This window comes from Oryx dammah, unplaced genomic scaffold (genome assembly GCF_014754425.2).
Source record: "Oryx dammah isolate SB20612 unplaced genomic scaffold, SCBI_Odam_1.1 HiC_scaffold_26, whole genome shotgun sequence".
NCBI classification, from domain to species: Eukaryota; Metazoa; Chordata; class Mammalia; order Artiodactyla; family Bovidae; genus Oryx; species Oryx dammah.
In genome coordinates, this window is record NW_024070210.1 from 50998110 (window position 1) to 51012667 (window position 14558).

The window sequence follows — 14558 nt, forward strand, 5'->3', positions numbered from 1 at the left end:
ATCCCATCTTTGGAGAAATAATAATCCTTAGGTCTTAAAATGTATAGACCACAGGGACAGATATAAGAACTTGAGAGTGGTTTGCTCAGTTTGGAGAAATCTTCAGTTTTCACTAGTCTGTGAATATAACAAAAACAAAGTACCCAAAGCACAAACTGCTGAAAATACCTCAGAAAACAAGACTGATCAGATAATGCTGCCATTCCCATAAAGAAGGCCTTTTCCAAACTGTATATTTTCTGACACTATAAAGGGCACCAGTCCAGAAAGTGTAATAATTTATTCTATTGCTGATTTAATCTAAACAAAATTTAAATATGCAGTTGTAAGTAAAAACAGTAAACTTGTAATCATCCAAGTTAATATTGATAGTTTAATAAACATAATTAAACATAATACATATTTTGAGGTTTCTGAATTAAAGTAAAAAGTATTGCATGTTTTTACTCACTTAACAAATACTACTTATTTAAACTGACCTCAATATATTAAAAAAATAACTTGGGTTTGGGGTATATTATTCTGTGCAGGGCACTATTCTGGGCTTACAATTCTTTTTCTAGGTAAGGCTGAAATGTCAAGTCTTCTTACGTGCTATGAATTTGACAAAGCAGGAAAACATGGCTCAAATTTTTAAAATACACTTAACATCAAACTCAACATTTAAAATAAATGAAGTACTTAGCATTCAAAACTTTGGAAAAAATATATAAGACCACAGTTTCCAAAATGACTCAGCTCTTCCACTAAGACATGTTTAAGCACTCCGAATACTGATTAGAAATAATGCAAAGCAGTTGAGATTAGTTAAATGTTTTTCAAATGTTCACTGTGTATAGAAAGAGAGAGATCTAATCACAAAAATTTTTACATGAAGTCCTAACTAAGAATAAAGATATCTATACTTGTGTGGGAAGAGGCAATTCCCTTTCTGCTTAACCATCGCTTTCATTTAGTAAGGAAAGGCTGCCTTGCGGGACGCTTCTTTTGATAGTTCTCAAAGTTCAAAGAGTATGAAACCTTCAAGTTGTTTCATCAAGTCTATTTATTAATGCATTTCAAGTTTCAAAAAACCTTACATCTTTGCACAATACTTTATTTTTTGCAATTTTTAGTAAAAATTTCCAAAGTGAACAAAAAGATACTGTATAAAACACAGTGGACATTAAACTGACAGTAGTATTAGATCTCACTTGTCTCGATCCTTTTGTTTTACCACATCTTGATTTGGAGTGGAAAGAGTTCAGTGCACGTATCTCTTTTCAGAAAACATTTAACTTAGACTCAAAATAAAATAGGGCAGTTGTATACCTGCCAAAACCCTACCACAGGATAACATTTCAAGCAAAAAATGTACATGTTTAAAGTCTAGCACACTCAAGAAGTTACTAAGAACTCTGGCGGAGTAAAAGTCACCATTTTAGAAATGCAAACCCACTTCCAACCTTTGCACAGTCCAAAAACAAAGGCATTTAAATGATTTAAAAGCAATTACATACATATCTACCTACTTGTTTGTTTAGAATTATTTATAGTCTATCTGGGGTTTCATGTACAAAATTTGTCTCTAAATCATGTACAAAAAGCTGTATTTTGAAAAAAGTCACCACATACTGTACAAGTTTACAAGGAAGAGATCCCATTATTTTCTCTAGCATTTTTGGCCTTGCTGGCTTGCGTCACATTATGAGAATGATTGTGTAAACCTTATACTCTTAAGAAAAAAAGGAAAAAAAAAAAAGCCAAACACAAATCATTTCAACTTTGCCTAAATTTGCCTCCTATATGAAGCTAGGAAAATCATAGCTGTTTACTTTTAATTTAACATGATGTAGTTGGAAAACAGAAGCAATAAATATGTCACAAGCTTAAAGGTTTTTTTTTTGTAATGCCCCCTTCCATTCCTGCATAGCAATAAGCCTGTTAATACATTAAATGCTTTTGACTTCTTTCTTTAAAAAGCCAATTATTTACACCTGTTTAAAAAATAAATTTGGAATGGGACATTGTGCTGTTTCACCTTCATTGCTGATAAAATATCTTAGGGAAAAAAAGTGTCGGAAGGCCTATCTACAATTTTAACTATTAGTTGAGCAAATCACTCCCCTTTAGTGGTTACCAATGATCATGATGATATGCTGAAAACTCTGTTCAAATATCTTGATAAGACACACAGCTTTTCTTTTCCATATCAGACAAAACCCAAAACATAATTAACATACAAATAAGAGGCTGCAAATAAAAAGAATCATTTCATTGACCTAACTGCTACCAACATGAATAAAAATTTCACCTATCAATTCAAAAATGGAATTGAATTAGAAAGTTTAAAATAAGTAAGCAGAAATCAGACATTTACATAAAGAACTAAGTCTGAAGTAGTAGTATGCTGCATATGTCCAGTTTTCACAACACTTAACTGTGTTCTTCAGTGTCGTCAATCCTGTGCTTTTAGCAGCCATTTGATAAAACAAAATGAATATCAGAACCAACTCCATCATGAGGAAAAGGTAAACTGATTCTCTTCTCATAACTGCCCATGTAAAGCATGACAGAATCCTGGACCACTGAATACCACCATTCTCTGTTATCCTGAGTATGTCAATTAACAGTAATTTTTCATTAAGAGCGGAAAAAATTTTATAATACAAAGAAACATCCATATTGCAATTTCTGTTTACAATTGCACACAGAAGTACAGTGTACGTAAGAAATAACATGTCTGCATATAACAAGGTATGTACATTGGCAAGTGATGTCTCCAATGTTGAGGTGGTCGAGCCTCCTAGCCTTGATTGGCAGTTGAAAAAAATATATATATATTTAAATTTGTGATAAAAGTTTATCGAGAGCCAAGTTTGCCTGCAAGTGAAGAAAATGCAGCAACGAAGAACAGGGAACACGGGGCACATAATAATATTCTAAGACTTTGTGCCATTAGGTTAAAAATATCTGTCTATAAGAAAATGGGGTTCCTTTTTTTTTTTCACATCCCACCCCCAAATTGGAATTTTCAGGCTTTAAAATTTAAGTAATTCCACCTGATCTGAGGACATGATCTCTTGCCATTTTTTTTCTTCTACTGTTATTTGTGAGGGTTTCATTTGGGGATGATGATTTAATAGGTTTCTCTTTGGAGTGAAGTTTTCCCATTGTAGGCACTAGGAAGAACCAAGGCAAAAGCTGAGTTAACGTCTCATGTGTCCCATCTGATAACTCTCCCGGGGCCTCTGACGCTGGGGCTGTTGAATGGGCTGGGGAGGTCTTCTCCTCTTTAAAGTGCCTGTGGGTCACAAACAAAGCAAAAGAGGTTTATCATGAGCTTTTCAATCTCTTAAAGACAAAGTTGCCGTTTCAATAAAAAAAAGAGGTTCTAGACCAGCTCTGTCCAAAACAAATACAGTATGAGCCGCATACATAATTTTCTATTTTCTGGTAGCCATAATGTAAAAAATAAAACAGAGACAGGTAAAATAATTTCAATAATATTTTTATTTCATTAACCAAATATAGCCAAAGTATTTATAATTATTAATAAAATATTTCATCTTAAAAATACTAATTCTTCAGAGTTTGACACTTAACCGTCTGAGCCACCAGGGAAGCCAGAGTTTGGTAGGCATTTTATATCTACAATACATCTCAACTAAGACTAGCCACAGTACAACTGCTAAAAAGCTACAACTATCAGATTAATATGGATTCTGAGGACAGACTCCAAGAGGAAGAAACTGCTGGGTATCTTTGAGCAAATGACTTAACCTCTCTGAAGCTCAGATGATTAGTCTGTAAAACAGAGACAATTAACTAACTCATATAGTCTGTTGTGAGGATTATATGATAATTCATGTAAAAGTGCTCAACATCTTTTGTGAGGGTTCAATAAATAGCAGTTAAGGGCTGGCATTTTCTTAAAATGAAATTAAGTAAAAGAATTTTCATTGAATGAGAATAATGTAGTCTCATTCAATAAAATGAACTGGTAGTGTAGTTAAAAAGTTTCATGTGGCCCTTGGAAATCCCTAAAAAATTGACAAAAATTCCTGACTGCTAAGGCAGTAATTTGAAAAGCAATGACATCGAAATCAAATTTCCTCTGCTTCCCTCCAAGATACTGTCCAAGAATGGCTAGATAAGGAAATACAGGAGAACGGAGGGAAAATTATAAGAAAGCCCTAGTTTTAAACAATTTTATGTAGGGCAGTGATTTGGCCTGAGGCAAGAGGCTTCAAGAGGTGAGTGGGAGGCAGGTGAAGGAATCCTGGGATGGTGCCCGCCCTTGAACATGCGAGAACAGAGTCCAAGGGTCCTGAAGAAAGGGTGGAAGGGACACCCAGCCTGGGGAGGAGGAGGGAGAAATGGGCAGGGCCTAAATAATCTGGTAAGTGGATTTCTTATCCTTCTCCAAATCCATGAAATGAAAAGTCACTCAGTCATGTTCAACTCTTTGCGACCCCATGGACTATACAGTCCATGGAATTCTCCAGGCCAGAATACTGGAGTGGGTAGCCTTTCCCTTCTCCAGGGTCTCTCATATAAAGGTCTTTCCCATCTCTCATCTCCTCCCAGCCTTGGCTCCCTGAGAGCTAAAGGATGGAGACAAAACCTTAGGAGTTGTTTCCAGAGATGGAGAATAACTACAGTTGTTTGGTAACTGAAGCCTCTACCCTAAGACTCTCCCGCAGACTGGAATCTGTATGCCCCCACAAGAGAAATCTGCATTTTTCCCTAGAGAAAATAAGTTTATGTGACAGAATATATTTCAGGAGCATGAACACAAAACCCATAAGTGAAGCATAGCTATTAGAAAGACCAATCCTTTAAAAGTGGTCTATCATAATAAAACCAAAAAGGGAAGATTTTACTATTTTTTTTTTTTAAAAAAAGGATATATTACCATTAAATCGGCAGCCATAAGCTAGACTGCGTTGTTTGGGGAGGGGGGGGAACACTTAAAAATCAACTAAATAATCCACCTAGTAATCCCATTCTCAAGGAGAAAGTACTATAAATCAACTACTAAAGACTCCTTTAAAATTCAGTCCTACTTGCTGAATGGTTCTGAGTAATAAAAATATATACCTTGCTCAAATTGTCTTACCTGGAAGAGGTTTAGGAGGAGGCAACTTTGGATTACTACTTGGAGTGTGTACACTGCATATCTTAATAAAACCAGCCATTAACATGATCAGGGCAATTCCCATAAGTAATACTGCCCACCAATAAGCCTAGAAATAAAAAGATTTTTCCAATGAAAAAACTATAAAATATTTTAGAATATTTTGTACTATATAAAATATATAATAGGATATATTACATTTTAATTTTTAAACAACATTTGTTCATTGGGAGTTGATAGCTATCACATAAAAGCACATATATATAAATTTCTTTAAATATAAAAAAGCACAAAGGAGGAAAGAAAAATCACCTATAATTTCACTTCCTAGAGGAAACCACTCAATCTTATTTTCATTTCAGTTACTCTCCAGTGACTTAGAAGATATATAGCTTGCTTTAAATTCTACTAGATTTTAAAAATATTCTTTAACCTATAAATTTTTCTAATCATCAAAGCTAAGACTGAAATTCTACCTTTTTTGAGGCTCCTCTTTCCTGTTTCTCTATTTCATTAGGAATTCTAGTCTCAGACTACCATTATTAAATTATTTTTATACAATCTTAGTTTTCATTATATATATATCTATTACAAATATATTCATTTATTTAAAGGTTAACTGCCTCTTTAACATGAAAAGTGGAAGGATATACACATGCCAGAATCAGGCAAAGTTTATCTCTGAGAAGGTACTAAAATTTCACTTCCAACTTAAATCATATTAGATCAATAAGCCAAACAAAAAAACTTCAAAAATTACTGGCATAATTTATAGAAAAATTATGCTGCCATTCTTAATAAATCCTAAATCTATTTTGCAATTCAAAATATTGAAGTTTTGTCTTAAGATAGCATATAATAAACACCATACAAAATAGTAACAATTAGAAAACTATGAACCTTATATTATTAAAACGCATACCTAGTTATTGCTAATTTTGCCAATAAAACTCACATTTAAGAAGAGTTTCTATGATCTAGGGCCTTACAACAAACAGGCTACTACTTCTAGAAATAAAAGCTAAAAGAAAAATGAATGCTGTGGCAAAACACCCCAAGCCACCCACTTTCCCCATGTGTGTAAAGCCATGTGTATAAATTTATACATACATATAAATTTGTTTAATTTCGAAAGACACCCCAAACTTACAGAAAAGTTCCAAGGACAATACAAAGAAGTTTTTAAAATTCTAGAACCATCTAAGAGTAAGCTGCTTCCATGATGTCCTATTACACTTGAACAATTCGACATATAGTTCCTACAATCTATGGGTGTTTTTCCTAGATAATCACAATATAATCATCAAAATCAGGAAACTGGTATTGTTACATTAGTACCATTAAATCCTCAGACTGACTCATTCAAGTTTTGCCATCTGTCCCAATACCATCCAATTCAGACCCATGTTGCCTTTAGCAGTTGTGTTTCTTTAGTCTCCTGCAATCTGGAAATAATCCACAGTCTTTCCAGCTTATTTATATAACTTGGACACTTTTGAGGATTACAGATCAGTTATTTTGCATTGGAATGTCCCTCAATTTGGGTTTCTCAGATGTTTCTCCATTATTAGATTCATCTTTAGTTAGAGTATCTCAGAAATGATGCTTTATTCTCATTGCATCTGATCATGTGACACACGACTTTGATCTCATTACTGAAGACGGTTTACTTGACCACTTCATCAAGGTGTAAACTGCCAACCTTTACCAAAAAGATACTCTTCTCTTTTGCATCAACGCGTATTTCATACAGACATAATTTAGAACTATGTAAATATTCTATTCCTTATAAAACTTACAGTTTATTCATTTGTTCATTCCCTCTCGGTTTCCTACTTTCCTGAATGGGTTATAATCCATTACTATCATTATTATATCTTTTGGGCCTGTCCTCACCGTTTTCTGAGCACTGAAGCTGGCAGGAGGAGTTCCAGATCCATCTTGTTCTTTCCCTGCCCCAGCCCTGGAATCAGCCATTTCTCCAAGGAGCCCCAGTTTCTCTTAGAACTGCCCTTCATAAGCAGACAATTTCCTCTCAATACTGATACTCTGACATTCCAAGCCAGTCACCTCTCCACAGGGCACACAGGGCACCCTGCCCTATGCCAGGAGAGCTCCCCTTGCCAGGCAGGTATGCCTTGCCTGCTTGATGTCACCTAATTGCCTTTAGGAATGAAGTGTTCAAAAAAGGAGAGAGTAAGGGGTGATGCGATTCAGCCTTGCTGCTGAGAGATTTGATCTTTCAAGAGATGCTACAAATCTGAATTTTTATATGAACTCTGTTTTTAAATGCTGACAACTCACTCAAAATTTCTAAAAACAACAGGTAGACCATACAAGACACATGTGCTGGGTCGAATGTGGCTTGGGAACCAGAGTTTATAATCTACTTTTCAGAAGCCATTTTTTATATCCTCCTGAGAGTGCCACATAGTTTCCTAAATTTTTCTTTTGGTTTCTATAGAAAATAATTTTCAGAGGACTGCTCCTCCCTCTGAGTCTTTAGGATAATATACCCTTTCCCTTGTTAAATAAATCTCCCATTGGATCCAGTTGTTCTTCCTGTTTTATTCATCCTCAAGTAACGGACCTGCTATTTATCAGAAGGCAGGGTTTAAGTCCTGTTGTTAGTCTTTCAACTCGAGTGCAGGCTCATTCCTCTTTTCATTTCTGCCTACTGTCACATGCAGAACTATACACATAGCTTTTGTCCTATTCCAAGCATCCAGAGGCTTTTGAAATGTGGCATTTAATGCAGTAAGACATTCTTCAACCTTTCCTGTTTGCAACTCTGGCACGCTGACCTAGTAAAAAACATTAGGAACCAAAATCACCAGCTTGTACTGCTATAAGCACTCTTCCTGCTCTCTAACAGAGATCCGCAACCTTGGCTACCCATGACAATTACCTGGAAAGCTTTTAAAACTCAGTTACCCAGACTAAATCTCAGATTCTGATAGGGTGGGGGTAGATCCTGACATCAGCAATTTTGTTAAAGCTGCCCACATGATTCCATTATGTAGCCAAGACTGGGAACTACCTGTCTCTACCAAGGGTCAGCAAACTTTTTCTATAAAGGGCCAAACAATAAATACTTAGGCTTTGTGGGCCATATGATTTGGTCAAAACTATTCATATCTGCCACTGTAGTACAAAATCAATCATAGATAAGAAACAAACAGGTGAGTGTGGTTGTGTTCCAGGAAAACATTACTTACAATTCAATGTGCTGGTATAGGGCCCAGGCAACTGCATTTTAAATGAACATGCCCGTGACCAGCATGCAGATGAGTGCTTCTTAGTGTAGATATGCAGGCACTGTGGGAAGGACCGTTTTGAGCAATGCAGGGAGTCTAGCATACATGGCTCTCATCAGAGCCCCTCAGCTGCTCTGACAACTACTGTATATTTCCAAATATCCTCTGGAAAGGCAGTATCACTTCTAAATGTGATCCAATCCAAAGCCCAAAGAGGCAAGGATCTTCCTACTATTTTCAGGCTGGTGAGCTAGGTCTGTTTCAGGAGACACAACTTCCATTCCTGGTATTCATTATATTCTCTAACACACTTCCTTCCTTCTAGTCTTCACTGCTGAAAACCATTCCACATGGTCACCAGTGTTACAGTTACTTGGAATTACATCACTCCTCTATGTAAAACTTTTCTTCAAAAGCTTCCCACCAAAGATCTCCAAGATAAATAAGTGGGAGACAGAAAAAAACAAAACCTGTGCATACAATGAACTGCGGCCCAACATACATATAATTCTGCTTGTTTTTTAAAACTATATTTTTCTGTAAAAATACAGCTTCTGAAAAATATATTAGAAACTCATCTTGAGAAAACTGGGCACAAGGGTAAAAAGAAGGCTTGCTCTTCAATGTATTACTCTATCAATTAAAAAAAAGGATAATCACACTTTCAAAAGGAAAAAAGTGAAAAAAATTATTTAAAATAGTTCATACTCTGGTTACTATTTCAGATGCTCCCTCTTCATAAAACATTTACCTGTCCCTCTACTTCTATTAGCCCTTTAGAACTTAGCTTTGGCTTCCCCAAATAGGTTCTCATATTTCTTATGAAAATGATGCAGAACTGAAAATATGTTTCTATGTGCTTACCTTCTCCATCCCAAACTGGACTGAGAGCTTTTTGAATTTATATTCTATAAACTCAGTACCTACTCTACCAAAAAGTATCCACTGGACTAGTTATTAACACGTGAATCATTACTCCAAATACTGACTTTTCAGAACACTTCTACCAGCTCATTTATTGTATTTCCCACATATACAAATAATGTAAAAGGCTCTTACAACACAGAACAAAAAAGTTATGGTTCAATCCTCTTCTGATACCAGTTTTTCAGTACCTACACAGTCTTACATAGAAATCCAAGTGGTATGGCAATAAGAAAAGCAGACTAGAAAGAGGAAGCTTGAATTTAATACTGGTTATAACTTTGCAGAAAAAAAGGTCAAAAGGACCAAGTCCCAGCTGAGATTAAAGACATTTGTGAAAATATGGCACCTAGGTCTCTGAGTATTTGCAGTCCCTTCTAGCATTGTTCCTGGTCTTCCTCTAAAATCTTCCAGGTAACTACATATTTCAAAAGCCCAAGGCTTGAGATGTTTTCATGAAAATAACAGTAGCTTTTCAGAAAATGAATATCGCAATGGATAGAAGATAGCCAAGAAAAAAACAAAGCAATAGTGCATTTGAGAATGTTAATAAATACAGCCACCTCTGGTAAAGGGAATTTTTTAAATGCTTCCTTTAAAACAGAATTATCAGAAAGCAGTAAATGTTAAATTACATGTTTTCTATTTTATATGTACTATAAAATCTGGGAAAAGAATACCAACGAGGCTAATAAATGCAAAATACGTGTTTCATCTCAAAAAAGGAATCAAGATTTGTCCACTTGTTAGGAGTTTAAAATAAAAGAGAACTGTCACTCATTCAATAAGTATTCAATGAGCGTAAATTATGAGCCAAGCTCTTGTCTTTCATAGATACAAGGGTGTTAAGTGAAACTTAAAAGAGACAAAGAGAAGACATCCAAAAGTTAAAAAAAAAAAAAAAAAAGCTTAGAAGCTAACAAAGTACTCAATCAAGTCTGAGAAAATAATCCTACAAAAGAAACAGACAGATGATGTTCAACACATCCACTTATATGGCCAAAAGAAAACAAAGCAGAAAAATGGAATCAAAATGACAAAATGAAAGGTCAAAATTTACCAGTCTAATTTATTATATTCCAATTAGGATAATTTTTTATTTAATAATCTAAATAAACAAAAAGGACCTCTAGGATAATAATAAAAAAACAGGCTTCATCCAAAAAACTGTGAGGGGAAAAGAGCAAGACAAACAACTAAGCATCTTCAGACACAAGATAATCTGAACTGATTTCTCAGATCTCTAGAAAAAGCCAATCACAGAATCCTCTCAGTGAATTTCCAGTGTTAACAATGATCACTCACAGCAAACTCACTTGAGACTTCCTGTGGGTCACAAGACCATGTGGGGCCCACAGTTCCTTGTCATGATACTGATTATGCCATCCTGCAGGGGCAGAAAGCTTCCCTTCTATCCTTCAGAAGATGCCATTGTCCAGCCTCTGACTAAATGTTCTTTTATCCTTCAACCCCATGCACCACTCCTCACACAAAATCTGCCAAGCGGAAGGCAACTGGCTATTGATCTTCCTGTTACTTTAAACTCAGCCTGGGCAAGCAGTTAAAATACCACTGAGTGAAACTCGAAAATATAACTTAAAATTACAATAATATGTACAATTTTTCTGTTCCATATAAATCATGACATTCATTCATCAAGCAAATGGATACTGACTCCTCATCATATGCTAAATAAGCCCTGTGACAACAATGCATCTTTGTTGTTAAGGTTTCAATAGTGATGTCCATGAGGCCTATTCTATCAGGCAATGAAGGACTCTAAAGGTCCACAACCACCTTCCACTTTCAACACAGCAGGATGACAAAGTAGAAAATTTCTGGTACAAGTCTCTTTAAAAGAAGACATTGTATTGCAGAGACTGTAAAAATGGTTCCCAAACTTTAGCATGCATCATCATCTACTGACTCAGTGGGTCCAGGTGGGACCTGATCATATTTGCCTTTTTATCCAGTTCCCAGGTGATGCTGATGCTGCTGGTCAGGGGACTATACTTTGACATCCATTAGTCTAGATTAGGCTTAGCAAACATTTCCTATCAAGCCCAGACAAATATTTTAGACTTTGTGAGGCCATGCAGTCTCTAAGTACAAACAAAAGCTGCCATAAGCAATATGTAACTGAATCAGTGTGGCCATGTTCTGATAAATCATTATTTATGGACACTGAAATATGAATTTCATGTAATTTTCAAAAGAATATTCTTCTCATTTTTTTCAACTACTTAAAAATGTGAAACCATTCTTACCTTGTGAGCCATATAAAAATAGGCAGTGGGCTGAATTTGGTTCATGAGCCATAGTTTGCCAACCCTTGCTCTACATGAATGATTGGTTCTCAATTCCAGCTACTCATCAAAATTGAGTGCTGGGAGCTTTGAAATGACCCGAACACTTAGGCTCTGTTCCAAGAGATTCTGATTTAACTGGTCTACGTTGTTAGATGATTCTCATGTACAACATGAATAAAAGTCAGGTAAGTGTGGAAAATGGAAGTTTAAAAGATTTCTTATTGCAGGATGTCTCACAATATTATCACAAATCTCCAAGATGGGAACCATAATATGCAATATTTTCCTGATTCATTTGACAACCAAGCGCATAATGTTTTGTGAAACACATGGAAACACTGCTCTAAATCTTTCATAAAGAGTACCATACACTTAATACTTAGGTTCATAAAATTACAGAAAAATAAGAAGAAACTAATTCAAAAATGAGAAACACATTTGATGTTTGTCAAAAATAATAATGAAAAGATAAACTTCTGATAAATCTGAACAAATTAAAAGAAAAAAGCCACCAACAGGCAATTATCTTAAAGTGTGGGGGAAACGCACCAATAAAACTAAAAAAATCAAGGTTAAAGATGGTTTTCTACGTCAGATCTAACACAAAAGGTGCAGAAAATGTGAATTATGGAAGAAAACAAAAAAGAATTACCAACGCACCTATTTAAAGAAAAAGTGACAGTGATACAGGATCTTAACAGATTTCCTGGTGACTTTTCTCCAACTTTTCAGGAACTAGGTAAACTCTCTGATAAATCTGAAGGATGTTTATCATCATCTCCTGGCCAGACACACCGCAGGCACTCAGCTTACTTTATTCAAATGTTACTGTCAAAAACAACTTTTCCCCAGAAAAGAAAAAGTCTTTTCAACATAATTTCTTTGGTGTCAGTTCAGTTCAGTTCAGTCGCTCAGTCGTGTCCGACTTTTTGCGACCCCATGAATCGCAGCACGCCAGGCCTCCCTGTCCATCACCAACTCCCGGAGTTCACTCAGACTCATGTCCATTGAGTCTGTGATGCCATCCAGCCATCCCATCCTCGGTCGTCCCCTTCTTCTACTGCCCTCAATCCCTCCCAGCATCAGAGTCTTTTCCAATGAGTCAACTCTTCGCATGAGGTGGCCAAAGTACTGGAGTTTCAGCTTCAGCATCATTCCCTCCAAAGAAATCCCAGGGCTGATCTCCTTCAGAATGGACTGGTTGGATCTCCTTGCAGTCCAAGGGACTCTCAAGAGTCTTCTCCATAGCAGGCAGTAATTCATACCCTGAACTATTAAACTGCTAAGGTTCTTCCCACTCTACCTTCAAGAGGGAAAACACCACCACAGGATACCATGGAAAGGAGACAAAAAAGCCACCAGTTATCAGTGGAAAGGAAAAGTCAGTGAAACTAACTCATCATTCCTATCATTGCTTCTTATACCAGAGTGAACTAATAACCTACATTACTAACTAGATGGACATACCTTACACATGATGAAAGACCTAAGCACAGCTATTAATATAACAAAACAAACTCTGCCATGCAACTGAACTCTACAAATAACACAAATATGACAAATAACTCACAAGAAACTGGCTGTTGTTTATCTTACTGTTTGATATGATTAATGGCCACAAATGCACCAACAGCCTAATGGTAATCAAGTATTATGGACCATGCTCTTCAAAAGGGTGGCATGTGGATATCAACATTGCTATTCTATACTTACTTAAGGCAAACTTGCATAAACCTAAAAGTGCCTAATTAATCAGTTCCACAGCATAAGAAAAGACTTCACATTGCTAAAATCCATTGCAAGAAGCATTTCACAAAATCCTCAGAACTAAAATATGAAAAAAAGGTCTTCAAAACACTTTAACTAAAAAGATCATTTCTAGTAAACATTTTAAAATAGGAATAAATGAGTTTTTTAAATTCTGAGTGAGTCAAAATTAGATACAATGGAGAAAAATGAAAAAAAATATTTCTAGGTGATATGATTTACGATCTAGAAAACCTAAAATATGCCTGAGTTTATGGCACAACATAAACTCAGCAGAACATAACCCTGAGATTCCAATTATCAGATTTTTTTCCCTTTGAACATACTGTTTCCCATTGTAGACAAGTATACCAGATCTCAACTTTTTCTTATTAGAGATAATCAGAAAAAAAGAAAATAGGAACTGGATTTGATTTGAAAACAGGGAAATAAGTAAGGGGGCCAAGAAATATAAGTTACTTGAAATCACAGAATTGTCAAATGTGAGATTGGTGACCTCAATCCCTGTGTAATTCCAAGCCTATACTCGGTTCACTTTAGCACAGAGCCAGAAGGCATCTTTAGTTTAACAGATACTTTCTGAATACACTATACATTCAACACAGGGGTACAAAAATGAGTCACATACAATGTGGAGACCCAATTATCTGGATTAAAACCTAGGTCTCCTAAATCCAACTTCAACAGTCCTCCCACTATTCAGTCACTACACATCTAAAAATCGCATATTCTAATATGCAAAGTATTATTCTTCCTATATATAATAAACACTTCCTATATATAATAATCCTAGAGATAATTCCAAAAGTCTTATTGTAGAGGTTTACTACAATAGTACCCAAAAGGACTGACAACCCAGACAGAGGGCTATTGTTGTGTGTGCTTTTAAGCCATCCTCATTTTTTAAAATGTAAAAAATAATTTGGGAAGGGGGAGGAGTCAATTTCCAAAGCAGACTTATTCAGTTCGGGCACAGCACACTCTCAAATACATCACTTGCAAATTACCTACTGTTACCTAAATGTAAACACTTAGAAATACTTAAACGACTTAAGATAGTCATTCTCAGTGACCTTTTTCAAAAATTTCAGGTAATTCAACATTTATACAATTGGGGAAAATGTGGCTTAAAAATAATATAGTTCACTAGATTTAAGCTGAATGAACATCCACAGTCATTAA

The 14558-nt window shown here is 35.6% G+C and overlaps 1 protein-coding gene across 1 annotated transcript in view; it reads right to left on the reverse strand.

Annotated features, from left to right (window-relative positions):
- Nucleotides 1-353: 353 nt before the first annotated feature.
- ADAM10 (ADAM metallopeptidase domain 10) overlaps nt 354-14558 on the reverse strand; it is a 137289-nt gene continuing 123084 nt past the window's right edge. Inside the window, exons 15-16 of the mRNA XM_040226620.1 lie at nt 5102-5228; nt 354-3283 (exon numbers count right to left, since the gene is read on the reverse strand). Of these exons, the coding sequence (XP_040082554.1) occupies nt 3189-3283; nt 5102-5228 (222 nt within the window). The 3' untranslated portion in view covers nt 354-3188. The remainder of the gene's footprint in view (nt 3284-5101; nt 5229-14558) is intronic.